At 41.0% G+C, this 15,567-nt stretch overlaps 1 protein-coding gene across 2 annotated transcripts in view; it reads right to left on the reverse strand.

Annotated features, from left to right (window-relative positions):
• si:ch73-40i7.2 (FYN-binding protein 1) overlaps window positions 1-15,150 on the reverse strand; it is a 65,774-nt gene extending 50,624 nt beyond the window's left edge. Inside the window, exons 1-2 of one of the 2 annotated variants that reach the window (XM_041230588.1) lie at window positions 15,011-15,150; window positions 3,000-3,678 (exon numbers count right to left, since the gene is read on the reverse strand). In XM_041230588.1, the coding sequence (XP_041086522.1) occupies window positions 3,000-3,678; window positions 15,011-15,013 (682 nt within the window). In that variant the 5' untranslated portion in view covers window positions 15,014-15,150. Of the gene's footprint in view, window positions 1-2,999; window positions 3,679-5,342; window positions 5,390-15,010 lie in introns of those variants that run through there. The other variant, XM_041230589.1, reaches the window with a different exon arrangement.
• Between the last annotated feature and the right edge of the window lie 417 nt (window positions 15,151-15,567).

A 15,567-nucleotide genomic window follows, 5' to 3' on the forward strand; every position in this document is an offset into this window, starting at 1 on the left:
TAAAGACACAAAAAGCAAATAATGAGTCCAAAACATCAGAAACTTTGCCTGAACATTTTCTTTTTAATCTTTGAAACACAATAACATAAATGAGTCTTACAGTAATAATCACAAATACTGCTGTTGGAAAAAAACCTACAGTAATAGAAAGCGCAGAGCTTTATGTAATGATGAACTAATTATTAATTAAGCTGTCTTGCATTCTCACAGAGAGAAAGCGATTTGCAATTATGACCCCCAATTGTTACCAGGTGATCAAATAGTTACGAACTCTACCAGATAAGTGTTAGCATTTGACATGAGTCCTAATGGTTGACAGGGCAACTTTGTGATTGGAAGAGGTGATTTACAGTTATGCATGTTGTATGTTAGCATGGAAAAATGTACCTGAATGGTTGTATTTTACCACTCAGTTCATCATTATGTGTTAAGATTTGTGCACATTGGGTCACTGGATTGAAAAATGAGTCAAAGCAATCGTAAAAAACGGTAACACATAATCTATCAATTAAACGTTTTTGTATGGCAGGGTGATTTTAACCCTCTCCCTGCCTCAATACACCATTGGTATTGCTTAACATTTCAACACTGATGGCCATGAGGAAGATTAACTTTATTGTACTGTACATCTAACAGCACATAGTATATACTCAAAGTTTGATGACATAAAAACAACTGAGAAGTGCACTTGTATTTAAATCATCTCAAAAAGTAGCTTTTAACCGCTATTACTGGACACAAACTCATTTAGGGTAAACACAATGCTTACCGTTGCAAAGCCATAGCCATACCATAGCCACCCAACTGACAGAAATATACCATAGCCACCCAACTTACAACACTGACAGAAATATACCATAGCCACCCAACTTATAACACTGACAGAAATATACCATAGCCAACCAACTTATAACACTGACAGAAATATACCATAGCCACCCAACTTATAACACTGACAGAAATATACCATAGCCACCCAACTTATAACACTGACAGAAATATACCATAGCCAACCAACTTACAACACTGACAGAAATATACCACAGCCACCCAACTTATAACACTGACAGAAATATACCATAGCCACCCAACTTATAACACTGACAGAAATATACCATAGCCAACCAACTTATAACACTGACAGAAATATACCATAGCCAACCAACTTATAACACTGACAGAAATATACCATAGCCACCCAACTTATAACACTGACAGAAATATACCATAGCCAACCAACTTATAACACTGACAGAAATATACCATAGCCAACCAACTTATAACACTGACAGAAATATACCATAGCCACCCAACTTATAACACTGACAGAAATATACCATAGCCAACCAACTTATAACACTGACAGAAATATACCATAGCCAACCAACTTATAACACTGACAGAAATATACCATAGCCACCCAACTTATAACACTGACAGAAATATACCATAGCCAACCAACTTATAACACTGACAGAAATATACCATAGCCAACCAACTTATAACACTGACAGAAATATACCATAGCCAACCAACTTATAACACTGACAGAAATATACCACAGCCAACCAACTTATAACACTGACAGAAATATACCATAGCCAACCAACTTATAACACTGACAGAAATATACCATAGCCAACCAACTTATAACACTGACAGAAATATACCATAGCCAACCAACTTATAACACTGACAGAAATATACCACAGCCAACCAACTTATAACACTGACAGAAATATACCATAGCCAACCAACTTATAACACTGACAGAAATATACCATAGCCAACCAACTTATAACACTGACAGAAATATACCATAGCCAACCAACTTATAACACTGACAGAAATATACCATAGCCAACCAACTTATAACACTGACAGAAATATACCATAGCCAACCAACTTATAACACTGACAGAAATATACCATAGCCAACCAACTTATAACACTGACAGAAATATACCATAGCCAACCAACTTATAACACTGACAGAAATATACCACAGCCAACCAACTTATAACACTGACAGAAATATACCACAGCCAACCAACTTATAACACTGACAGAAATATACCATAGCCAACCAACTTATAACACTGACAGAAATATACCATAGCCAACCAACTTATAACACTGACAGAAATATACCACAGCCAACCAACTTATAACACTGACAGAAATATACCACAGCCAACCAACTTATAACACTGACAGAAATATACCACAGCCAACCAACTTATAACACTGACAGAAATATACCACAGCCAACCAACTTATAACACTGACAGAAATATACCACAGCCAACCAACTTATAACACTGACAGAAATATACCACAGCCAACCAACTTATAACACTGACAGAAATATACCACAGCCAACCAACTTATAACACTGACAGAAATATACCACAGCCAACCAACTTATAACACTGACAGAAATATACCACAGCCAACCAACTTATAACACTGACAGAAATATACCACGACCACCCAACTTATAACACTGACAGAAATATACCATAGCCAACCAACTTATAACACTGACAGAAATATATCACAGCCAACTAAGTTACTAAGACTCAACATGCTCTTTCTTTCTAAACAGCTCCAACTTCTCCAGAAACAGGTGGAGACTGTACTGGGGTATATGGGGGGGGGGGGGGGGGGGGGCCTCCATTGTGATGTACTTCCGTTGTGAAATTACTTCTGTTGTGTTGTGGGTGTTTCCTGCTTTTGTTTTTGCGTTTTGTGCTTCTGTTTTGTTGTGTTTTCAGTTTTTTGTATTTGTGTTTTTTTATTTGTGTTTTTCAATTTACATTTGTGTTTTTTGATTTGTATTTGTTTTCCGATTTGAATTTGTGTTTTTCCATTTTTGTTTTTCCATTTGAGATTTTTGATTTGTTTTTCAATTGGGATGCACTGGCATGAAGAGCGTTACATAAGAGTACATTTGTATTGTTGTTTTGTACTGCATAATAAACAAATCTAATACATACCAATCACCTTCCCAACAGATAGTCGTCCAGGCAACTGGGGAAGCTTGCCTTTCCTGAAGTTATCCAGATTGACGAGAGGGGGTCTCTTGGGCTTGATGGGTTTGGAGCCCAGAGTCGCTTCAGGGGGGAGGGGCTTCCTCAAGGGAGCGGGGGTCTCAGTGACGCTCTTCTGGCTGCGTAGGGGTGGGACCAAAGCAGGGGAAGGTGCAGCAGGTCTGGGGGTCTCTCTAGGCCCATCTGGTGACCCACGATTTCCTTGCTGTATCAGCATCAAGTTGTGGCGAAATTCATCAGCTTTGGACTTGACAGGACTGTCTAGTAACTCTCCACTGTCACTAGAAATCACCCGGCCTGGTCCTGGGGGTCGGGGGAACAAAGCAACAGGGGAGGGCCTTTCATTCCCTGGGCTGCCTGACTTGACAGTCTCTGGTTTGGGAAATCGCGAGGATTCCCCGAAGGCTCGAATGGCTCCCTGGATTTTAGGAGGGGGAGGGGTGCCCACATTCGAACCCAGAGGGGAGCTTCTAGGGCTGGGTTTGAAGGGTCCATTAGCCTGGGGGTTGGAGCCGAAGACGTTAGCCTGCCTGACCAGGACTGGAGGCGGCGGCTTGGCTTCGCTCATGTCTGTCTGGGTATGAAACTTGGCCCTCAAGGCTTGGAAACCTTCCTTCTTTTCCTCCTGAAAAAGAAATGACAGCATTTTAACAGTTGTGTCTCCATTGACTTACAAAGTCTACAAAGAAGTGGAACTCTTATATGGATGGAACCTGGGCTCAGTAATTGGAAAGCATTAGAAGGTGAGTACTGATCCCTCAGAGAAGCTGTTGGATTATGCAGCTACATTAGAAACTAGAAAAAGAGCAGGACCACATTTCCTGTTTATGCCTTTTTAATAGAATCAGCTGTTTCAAGTTAAGACTATAGGAGTCAAGTAGACATTATTCTACTAATTAAGAACTCTACACATTGGTGTTTTTATATCAGTCAGGGGTGATAGCACCTCCCTGTGAGAACTGGGTGTGAACAGCGCCCTCATTGTGATCAGTCTGGTAATGGGACTGTGAAATGGTGAGAAACATGGGGTGGAAAGGAGGAGTTCTACAAAAGAAATATATAAAAGACAGGAAAAAAATTGAAAAACAGAAATAGAAAGAAAAGCCTGCTGCTGTCACAAAAAAAGGCAACAGTACTGAATAGAGACAAAAACTTTTTTTTTTTATTTTTAAACGCTTTGATTGTTTTTTTTTTATATCTGAAACTCCAACCTGGTGCAATAAATCTGATTTGATTAGATTAGATCCAGGGCATCCAATCACAGTCCTGGAGAGCCATTCCACTACAGGTTAAACAGGTACGACGAAATAATGAACTACTACCGGCTCTGGAAGTACTTTAAATTGGTTCAATTGAACGGGTTAGAACAAGGCTGGAACAAAGACCAGCAGTGGAAGGGCTAGCTTTGGCAGCCCTGGATTAGATAAATCTTTTGGAAATGTGATGTTGTTAATTCTGTTGGGACAGCCCATCATACAGGATATTGATTCTTGTTCATTTCGTTATTGATCCTTAGTAGTCAATGGTGATGTTCGCTGAGTCCCATGTGCATGAAATATAAGTTCCTAAAACTCATTTTTCTCAGGACAGGGTGACTATAAACCAGAAAATTGTTTGTCAAAAGGGTCCCATTATCAAAAAGGTCCTGAGAGACAGCAGTATCAATAACCAGTTACAGACCAACGACAATCCAATTAGGGGTATCGGCAAATACTCGAACAGTGACTATCGACCTCAGAAACTGATAGTCGATTGATCGCGCATCACGTGATTGGGACGTGTCTCGTTTCCGACGGACACAAGTGCAGGTGCGGTTGCAATCCATTAATATATACATTTAGAACATTCATAAATAAAAACATTCCAAGCACTTATAGAATATAGTGAACTGCAAAGTGTCACAAAACAGCCTGTTCACAAGTTGAACCGCAGACATCAAATAGGCTACATGATTCATTCCGATAGTTTTTAAGGAGGCAACTAGTCAACCGATTCGACAATTTTTCCTCAAATACTGAACTTAGTACTCGTTCTACTCCTAGAATAAATAGTTAAAATACAATAACAGAAGGCATTTAGTCAAAATGTTTGACTGTGTTTCTTTTAGTATTTAAGAAATACAATATAGTATATAATCCATGGAATTATAACTGATCTAATTTTGTAAACATTGTCCATGCAGGTAATGGTACAAATATCAAACAAGAGAAATCTCAAAAGCCTTTAGAGCTTAGCGATGTTAATTCCAGTATCTGGTTTCAAGGGTGTGTGTCAGAAAGACAGTGTTACCTGTTAGATCCTCTTCAAGCACCGAGGGACGCAGCAATACTGAATGTGTCACATAACTGAAAAGCAGCAAAATGAAACAGTGCAGGGATCCACCTACACTGTCCTGTGCAGCACAAGCCCATTGGTTAGGTTTGTTTAAAACACTGTCGAAGGCACAGGAACTGTTAACAGCTTTGCATGAACGTGTTGGTTATTTTTATACATTAAACACATTTGTTCCAGTCTTGAAACAGACAATAAGCTTCTACAGTATGCAGTTCATGCTATTCGTTTGAAGTCTATTCATATGTTAAAAAAGCCCCAAAGGCTATTAACCATTGTTCAGCATATTAGGTGCCTGTTCATACAAAATAGTTTGCTGTTCGTGGGTCCACTAATATTTGTTATTTGACAAGGCAACCATTGAATTATTTGTCCAGGTAAAGATTCCACCTCATCTCGAAGGTACAGGGTTCCCCAGTCACCTCATCCCTCATCTCAGGTTTGATCTGTCAGTCGGGACTCTTTCTCAGATCTTTACTGTTGTTTGCCAACTATGACTAATAATGTGTTACTGTATATGCTGTTACTGTATTTGCAAATTATTATTATATAATGTTGTTGACATTAATTGTGGTTTGTTATTGAAAATTGACAAATCAAATACATTTGTAAAAAAAAAAAAGGAGAAAAAGAAATAATGTTCTATGCTTGACTCTCCTCCACCCCCCTGTAGAGGGGAACCACTCCATCATTAAATTCATACTATTAAAACAAACCAGTCCATCCTCCACACACAGAGCCTAAACACAAAGAGCCTGCACACACAGCCTGCACACACAGAGCCTACACACACAGAGCCTGCACACACAGAGCCTGCACACACAGAGCCTGCACACACAGAGCCTGCACACACAGAGCCTCTGCACACACAGCCTGCACACACAGAGCCTGCACACACAGCCTGCACACACAGAGCCTGCACACACAGAGCCTGCACACACAGAGCCTGCACACACAGAGCCTGCACACACAGAGCCTACACACACAGAGCCTGCACACACAGAGCCTACACACACAGAGCCTGCACACACAGAGCCTGCACACACAGAGCCTGCACACACAGAGCCTGCACACACAGAGCCTCTGTACACACAGCCTGCACACACAGAGCCTGCACACACAGAGCCTGCACACACAGAGCCTACACACACAGAGCCTGCACACACAGAGCCTGCACACACAGCCTGCACACACAGAGCCTGCACACACAGAGCCTGCACACACAGAGCCTGCACACACAGAGCCTGCACACACAGAGCCTGCACACACAGAGCCTGCACACACAGAGCCTACACACACAGAGCCTGCACACACAGAGCCTGCACACACAGAGCCTGCACACACAGAGCCTGCACACACAGAGCCTGCACACACAGAGCCTGCACACACAGCCTGCACACACAGAGCCTGCACACACAGAGCCTGCACACACAGAGTCTACACACACACAGCCTGCACACACAGAGCCTGCACACACAGAGCCTGCACACACAGAGCCTACACACACAGAGCCTGCACACACAGAGCCTGCACACACAGAGCCTGCACACACAGAGCCCTACACACACAGAGCCTGCACACACAGAGCCTCTGTACACACAGCCTGCACACACAGAGCCTGCACACACAGAGCCTACACACACAGAGCCTCTGTACACAGAGCCTGCACACACAGAGCCTACACACACAGAGTCTACACACACAGAACCTCTGTACACACAGCCTGCACACACAGAGCCTGCACACACAGAGTCTACACACACAGAGCCTCTGTACACAGAGCCTCTGTACACACAGCCTGCACACACAGAGCCTGCACACACAGAGCCTGCACACACAGAGCCTCTGTACACACAGCCTGCACACACAGAGCCTGCACACACAGAGCCTGCACACACAGAGCCTGCACACACAGAGTCTACACACACAGAACCTCTGTACACACAGCCTGCACACACAGAGCCTGCACACACAGAGCCTACACACACAGAGCCTCTGTACACACAGCCTGCACACACAGAGCCTACACACACAGAGCCTGCACACACAGAGCCTGCACACACAGAGCCTCTGTACACACAGCCTGCACACACAGAGCCTGCACACACAGAGTCTACACACACAGAGCCTCTGTACACACAGCCTGCACACACAGAGCCTACACACACAGAGCCTGCACACACAGAGCCTGCACACACAGCCTGCACACACAGAGCCTGCACACACAGAGCCTGCACACACAGAGCCTCTGTACACACAGCCTGCACACACAGAGCCTGCACACACAGAGCCTGCACACACAGAGCCTGCACACACAGAGCCTGCACACACAGAGCCTCTGTACACACAGCCTGCACACACAGTGCCTGCACACACAGAGCCTGCACACACAGAGCCTCTGTACACACAGCCTGCACACACAGAGCCTGCACACACAGAGCCTGCACACACAGAGCCTGCACACACAGAGCCTGCACACACAGAGCCTACACACACAGAGCCTGCACACACAGCCTGCACACACAGAGCCTGCACACACAGAGCCTGCACACACAGAGCCTGCACACACAGAGCCTGCACACACAGAGCCTGCACACACAGAGCCTGCACACACAGAGCCTGCACACACAGAGCCTGCACACACAGAGCCTATGCACACACAGAGCCTGCACACACAGAGCCTGCACACACAGAGCCTGCACACACAGAGACTGGCTAGATCTGCTTCACATAATACTTATTGTAGCAGGTGTGGCAGAGTGGAAGTTGCTTTGCCACGTTCCGGACCATTCACACTGTCTTCTTGTGTAAAAGAAGACAAAAGATGAAATGAAAACAAGACGGTGCCTGTATATGCATTCGTTTACAAACAAAACAAAACCCTAACTCTATCCAAGAGCGCGATCACCAAAACACTTGTTTACTTGAACAAGCCACACACATTACCGTTCTTTTAAGGCTGGCTGGAAACAGGACACCTTACAGACCTGTTTAAATACCTGCCTATCTATTTATAGACAGGTGTCCCTAATTAAATTAGATCAATATAACAATGAATCAATAAAATTATGAAACTATGTGACTGAGTAATAACCCACAAAACACCCACTTAATCAGCGTGCATGGACTCTGCCCTGTCACACAGGAAATAAACAGATATGGCTGGTGTCACAGAACCTGATTATGTTTTATGTAAAAAAATGTCCAAGACTAATCAGGGTGCGGGAAACCAGCCGTTACTGAAACCTGCTTCATACCAACTCCTGGTAATGTCACCTTATTATCCCCATACTGAAATGTTTTGGTCTGAATATAATGGGAGTCAATGGGGGCATGATGCTGATAATATCACTGTGGTTATTATCACACTCTGGTAATATCACAACATTCATCAGTCATACAACAGATTTCCACTCCACTTAAGATCACTAAGCTGCTGGACAGTGCTGAGATGTAAATTGCAAGGCAGCAGAACATATTGCATTCAAAACCTTGTCTCGTGAGCACACAATTCATATCACCTTGCTAGAAAATGGAGTCAAAGGAAGGCACGAGTGGGTCTGATAGCTGAATCTTCAGAGAATATTCCGAGCTGCTGTCCGGCCTATCTGAAAACAATATCTCTGTAAAATGCAGACTGTGCCTGAGCAGAAACTTTTGGTAACTGTAACGAGTTACATTTTAAATAATAATTTGAAGTGCTCCACACTGTCCTTGTCTGCTCTGCAATGCCTAGAACATTGCTGTACAGTAGGTTACAATACAGCCCGTTTTCCCTGGTTTTGTGGGTTAGTGTTGCACACTTCATGTTATCGTGTGTAGTTTTCTCCAGTGAATACCCAGCCACTCGCCGAAATGTTTGTCTACTTGACTTAGTTTTGCATTAGCCTTCAATCTAACACAGAATATCTGAACTAAACTAATTGCATTTGAATGTGGGCTTCCTGGCAGCCCAGAACATGGCTAACTACAAACTGTCAGCCTCTGAGGTGAGTGTTACTTCATATGAACCGCATCAGACTCTTCAGCAGTGACAACTGGAGTGAAGATTACAGCCACTACCACAGGGGATTCCTATGAAAGAAAGCCCCTCACCAGAAACAGAGAGCCCCCGCCTGTTCTGACCTCCCTTCCATGTTTATCCCATTTCATAATGCTAAACAGCACACAGAAGACGGGTGTTTATGAAGCTCACAACCGCAAATGGATACAAAGTAGGAACCTTAAAATGAGCAAAATTGCATAAGTGAGCCTAAACAAGACCTGATACACATGGAACAAATAAGAATGCTGCAATTCTGCAAAACTGTATTTCTGCACATAAACCCTGTGGCGTTTTCATTAAAGGTAAACCATCTTCCATCTTTCATTTTTGGTCATCACGTCAAGGCAACATTCCCATAGTCATTGTCTTATATGTTTATGTTCATATATCCAGGTCCCAAATGGACATGCTTACTCCCATTTTCCCATTTTTTCATGATAAATTATGGTTAATGTGTTTATTACCTGCTTACAACAGAAACACAGAAATGCTGAAGTGTGTCTCTTAAGCAGAGAGGCACAGGGTGCTCCTCACAGCTGAGGTTTTGCTCTGCAATCAGGAGGCCTGAACAATGCTAACCACACAACCAGGAAGTCACACTCAACTAGACACCGCAACAATGGTAGCCATGACGACAGGAGAAGAGACTGGTAAATTGGTTGGCCTATCACAGACATGCACTGCCGGTGAGAAATTTTTGTGTTCAAATTGACAGGAAATATAGGCAAACCTTTTTCTCTGAACAGTAAGAATCAAACTGGTGCAAATTTGCAACAGGCTAAATGCATGAGGCTTACTCAAAGCCATTTCTACTTTTCTTGTATCTTTGTAGGACAGTAAAAGAATGCTGTCTATGTGGTGCTGCAGCTGGCTTATTCTCCCTTCAGTTGTGGAGGCCAGTTTGAATCAAGCTCAGCTCAAACTAGAAATTTGAGTTTTTGTTCACAAAAACACAGCAATGGTACCAAAGATTCAGACACTGGGTCTGATCTTCAACTGTAGGTAATAGGCCCATGCAATATGTTTACTATGAAGTGAGCAATTTGCCTGTGATTTGCCCACTGGGAAAATATATAATCCAGAGACAACTCTGGTCCTTAAGATCCATTCCAGTCAGGATTATTTTGTTCCAATCTAGTCCTGAATTAATGAATTGCCCCTTAGCGAGTTTGATTAACTCATTTAAGACCTGCTTGGAATAGACTGGACTGGACCACGAGGGGCCACCACCTCCCTGCTGAGGGGAGGTCACAGCAGAAAAAGCCTATAAGGGGAGGAAATGAGCCCGAGTATTTCAGCTCTGCTCTGTGATCTTATTAAATACCTCAGCGCTGTCTTAAAATAGAGCGGCTGCTTGCTGTCTGTTTACATTACACCACGCATCTTCAGAAGCAGCTGAAATAATATGCACTCACAGAGCTAGTGCTACTGAAAGATGGTTGTGAAGTCTGTCTGTAAGGGAGAGTAAAAACTGTTCCATGCTGATAACAGCCAAACAAGGAAAGGGATTGGAACAGACTGGATGAGCCATATTCAAATTGTTTAAAACATAATCCATTCTTTTTAACCTGCAGAATATTTTGAGTAGGCCTATATTCTAAAGTCCTTATTCAAAACCCTCATAAATCAACCGAGGAATACATTTCTCATCAATAACTCCGGAGTGTGTCTCTTCTACGGATCACACTGAATCCAGATCATGCTCCCTCCTGCAGCAATGCTGGTTTTCTGTTCCCACAATACACTGCTCATTTCAATCAGGGCACCAGTATTATTGCAGGAGGGCGCGTGATCCAGATACACCGCAATGTTTTTCTACTGCTGAACATTCCTGAATAAAGTAATTCTCCAGCTGATTTAACTATGACATGTGAATAAAATTATCAAAACTATATGGAAAGCACAGGATACAGTGAATCTAAAGTAATATGTTTCTTGTAAACACTGCAGAGGGCTTGGTTACTTTGTAAGCATTGCCATTACCTGATTGCCCAGTGCAAAAAGAAAGCAACAAAAACTCAGTTGAAAAAAATCCAACATTTTAAAATGTCGCCATCTTTGATCAAGTTTAGTGATGCAGAAAACACACCCGAAGCATCTGCGATACAGCCGTGGTTAATGCACAAAACTAAACGAAGTCAGATAATAACCGCACAAAAATGGACTAGAGTCAAGACTTTACTACTCCTCACCTCACCCTTCACAGGTTATTTGCTTCTTTTTGTCTTGGCACAGTACTGTATACGAGTAATAACAACACTATACCGGAATACAGATTTAAGATTTCAACCTCCACATTCTCTGAAGGAATTGCTGGGGGCAATCACAGGTCCACGTATTGCATCCATTCAAGCAGCTTGATGTGAATCAGTCCTGATAAGCTATTAACAGAATCAAGGGACTGAATCTGTTTAGCCATCTATTTAACAAAGAAGAGTTCAGGAGGATGTAGTGAAGAATCTGAAAAAGGAGTTGACAAACCTGGACAATACTTTCAGCACAGAAACCAGGACCAGAGGACACAGCTAGAATGAAGTGGAGACTCAGAACAGAGGTTAGCGACACTTCTTCATAGATAATGAGGAAGGAATAGAATGGCTACCAAGGGTTATCAAGCCACATTGTTGAAGCTGAATAATTGGGATCAAACAGCACTAAGAGTTTGTAAATGTTCTAATCTTCTTCATACTGTACAGGCTAAGCACTCCCCAGGTTAAAAATAAAATGCAATAAAAACAAGCTGAAAAATAATGTACTTTTTTTTGTTGGATCAGACCATTGGTTAAGATTGGAAATTGAAAATCACCCTTTTCCTTTCACCTGTTAATCCCAGAAACATAATGCTGATTTCCTGCTGTCCCAAGGTAAAAATAAATAAAGAAATAAACAATTCTTTGGAGCTCCCATACAAATTAATATGTTAAATGTTTGCTAAAGTAATCATAGCTAACTAAATATTTCATATATTTTCTTCACCATGCATGTTCATCATATAGGTCTCAAATGTGCAGTTTTGAAATAAGTGCTTTCATTAAAACAAGATATCTGTACACTAGGCTAAAGTGTTTGCAAGCCGTGCTTTTACACTGTCTTGCACTTCCTATTTCTAAATCTTGCCTATTGTGCACTTAAAATGTACAGTTTTGAAAGAAACACATGTTTTGGTGGAGAGGGTTTGGAATGGGCTGCCTAGCCATGTTGTTGAGGCAGAATCACTTGGATCCTTTAAGACCCAATTTGACAAAGTTTTAGGATCAGTCAGGTCATAGGAACCGGATGAGCTTAGACGTGATCTCCTATCCTTCGTAAATGTTTATGTTCTTATGCTCTTATGTTTTAGCAAGCATGTATTTTTATTTTAAAAACATGATATCTGGTATTTTAGTTTAAAGAATTTCATTTTACATCAGCAGTGTCTTCTGGGTCATGTTACTGGCTGACAGCATGTCAGTCAATAGGGGAAGCATCTGATTGGTTACTGACAGGAAGAAAGCCGTTAAAGGAGGAGGCAATTTCACTACCCAGGTGACCAAGGAAGTGCAACACTAACTGAAACTTAGGACCAGGTATCATGTTTTTAAATAAAAAGAAACATGTTTAATATAACATCTGAGACCTACATAACGAATGGAAGTGCACAAATGGTTAAAATTGATGGAATTATTTTGTTAGCTACACTTCAAGTACAATGTAATTATAACACCTACAGCCACTGCACCATGGAGTCTGAGTGATGATCTCAGCAGATATGAGAAGCCCAGCAGCAGTGGTGCTGGCCAGCACTGGGGGCTCTCAGGACAGTCTGAGGCTCTCACAGTGCACAGGGCTGTTGGTGCCGAGTATTTTGCAAGTGAAAATATGAACTAATTCTAATTAAGGATTAGTGGCATTGAATGAGTTGTTTTCTTTGGTTAAACAGTGCTATTCCTATTACGTACTGATGGTCCTTTTAGCAACTTCCTAGCTACTGGACTGTTTTAATTTTGATATGGAATTGTTTTAGGTGTTTCTGATTGGCTATAATCTGATAAACTCATACACATACTTTTATACACATATTTTAGCCTTTCAGGTATTATGAAGCGATTATGAGGGTGTTTTGTATGTGTGTGCTCTGCTTGGATTAAGATAATGTCTGGCTTAATCAGTGATTCACTGCTGTTAATCATTTACATTAATAAAACTTTTAAGGAAGTTGTAGTTCCCTATTTGATTAACTGCCCTGGAACACATGAACACACCTTTAGATTTGCACAAAAATATGACAAAAATGGATGGCCATTGTGATTTCCACACAAAAGCCTTTCACATTCCTGGTTCCTCACTGGTCAATTCCAAAGTGACTGAAATTTAAACCATTATTCAAACATTCTTTCATTTTGCTAGAAACGAAAGTTTAATTTGTACCATATTAAACTAAAACATGAGTAACATAAACCTGGTGGCATCCAACCAAATGATCTGTTAAAGACAGAAGAGAACCCACTTCTGTACAGTGGAATGTGTGTTCTTTATTCCAGACCTCCTTGATGCATTGGTTTTCTTTGCATGATATATTTGAACACAGTATTCTCCAAGGTGAATGGACCTAAGGAAAGTTCTGTACAGCATCCACACAATAACACATATTAAATAACAGATAATAAGCACATTAAAAACAAACCATGGTAAACTATGGTAAATGCACAGCATAACAATGGAAATAGTGCACATGTAACGTGGAAAACATTTATAAAGGTAAAATCATCAAAACCAACATTTCTTTGTTTATGCCTTTAAATACTATAAAAATTACTGATTTGGTCATAATGTTTTACAGCAGTCTACTGATCATTGAATAGACCCAGTGTAGGTTAATACACTTTTTAAGACTAATTTTTATTTTCTCCATATCAGGACACATTAACAATGTGTTTTTAAACGTTCTCTTGGGTTGAACAGTGCTTTGAAAACTGAGAATAAACCAATAACCCCTCTTTAAAGCAGTGAAGGTTTCATGAACTGACAACTTCATTTTAAACACTCCTTAACAAAACACTCCTTAAAATAGTCCTTAAGATTTGTGAATTATCTCCCTTTTCAGGAATGAAAAACATAACTTTACTGGGAACATAGCTTTCTGTTAATTTTGTTTAAAATATGTGATAAATATTCACAGGACGCACATACAGCATATACATACAGACAATGAATATACCCTACCAAAACTGACACATTAACTTAAAGACTACAAAAGGCACAGGCCTTTCACAGAACATAACTCTGACTGTGTAACACAAGCTATTAATTACTACTACTACTGTTAGTAAGTTGCTAATAATAAACCAATAATGCCTATGGAGCGTGTAAGCAACCACGCCTTCATTGTTAATTTAAATTTGACGAAGGTATGCGAATAGTAACGTGTATCTCAAAAAAAAAAAAAAAAAAACTGTATCCGAGTGAACGCGATGAGTTTTAACACTTATCCAGCGTTTGATTTACCCGATGGCCTCTTGTTTAATAAAAACCACATATTTATTTGGTTGAATTAACACCCGCTGTATGCCCATTTGATGTAGATACGTCTTAAATGACTTACCATGTTTTGTGTTCTGCAATATCGAAGTTAATATTCTAAAGTATAATTCCACTTAAAATAACTGTTATGCCAGTCAACCTTGGCAGGCAAACATTTTCTCAGAGCAAGTCAACACCGACACGCTCTCCGCTCAGAAACTGCGGCAAGGTTTCAGGAAATACTCACTTCATATCTCTGACTAAACTCTTTGATCTTTCTCAACGCTGTGTACGTACCACTCGCAGGCAAAACTGTTTTTCAAAGTCATTTATGAAGAAACCAATAGACCTGTAATTTATAACGAGTTAACTAAAGGAATACAGGGATAATTACACCATCTTCAGGTAACAAAAGTGATTGTTTCTTTCTTTTTTTTAATGAAATGAGACAAATAAAAATGAAATACAAAAAGGAATTAACAAACGATACAACAACACATCTCAACTGTCAGGTGCATGCGTACCACCCACCCAAATAATAATAATAATATAATAATAATAATAATAATAATAATAATAATAATAATAATAATAATATTTGTGCTCCGTTTTTTGGGTGAGACGTTGTTGTAAGTGACT

This window comes from Polyodon spathula, chromosome 27 (genome assembly GCF_017654505.1).
Source record: "Polyodon spathula isolate WHYD16114869_AA chromosome 27, ASM1765450v1, whole genome shotgun sequence".
In the NCBI taxonomy this organism is placed as follows: Eukaryota; Metazoa; Chordata; class Actinopteri; order Acipenseriformes; family Polyodontidae; genus Polyodon; species Polyodon spathula.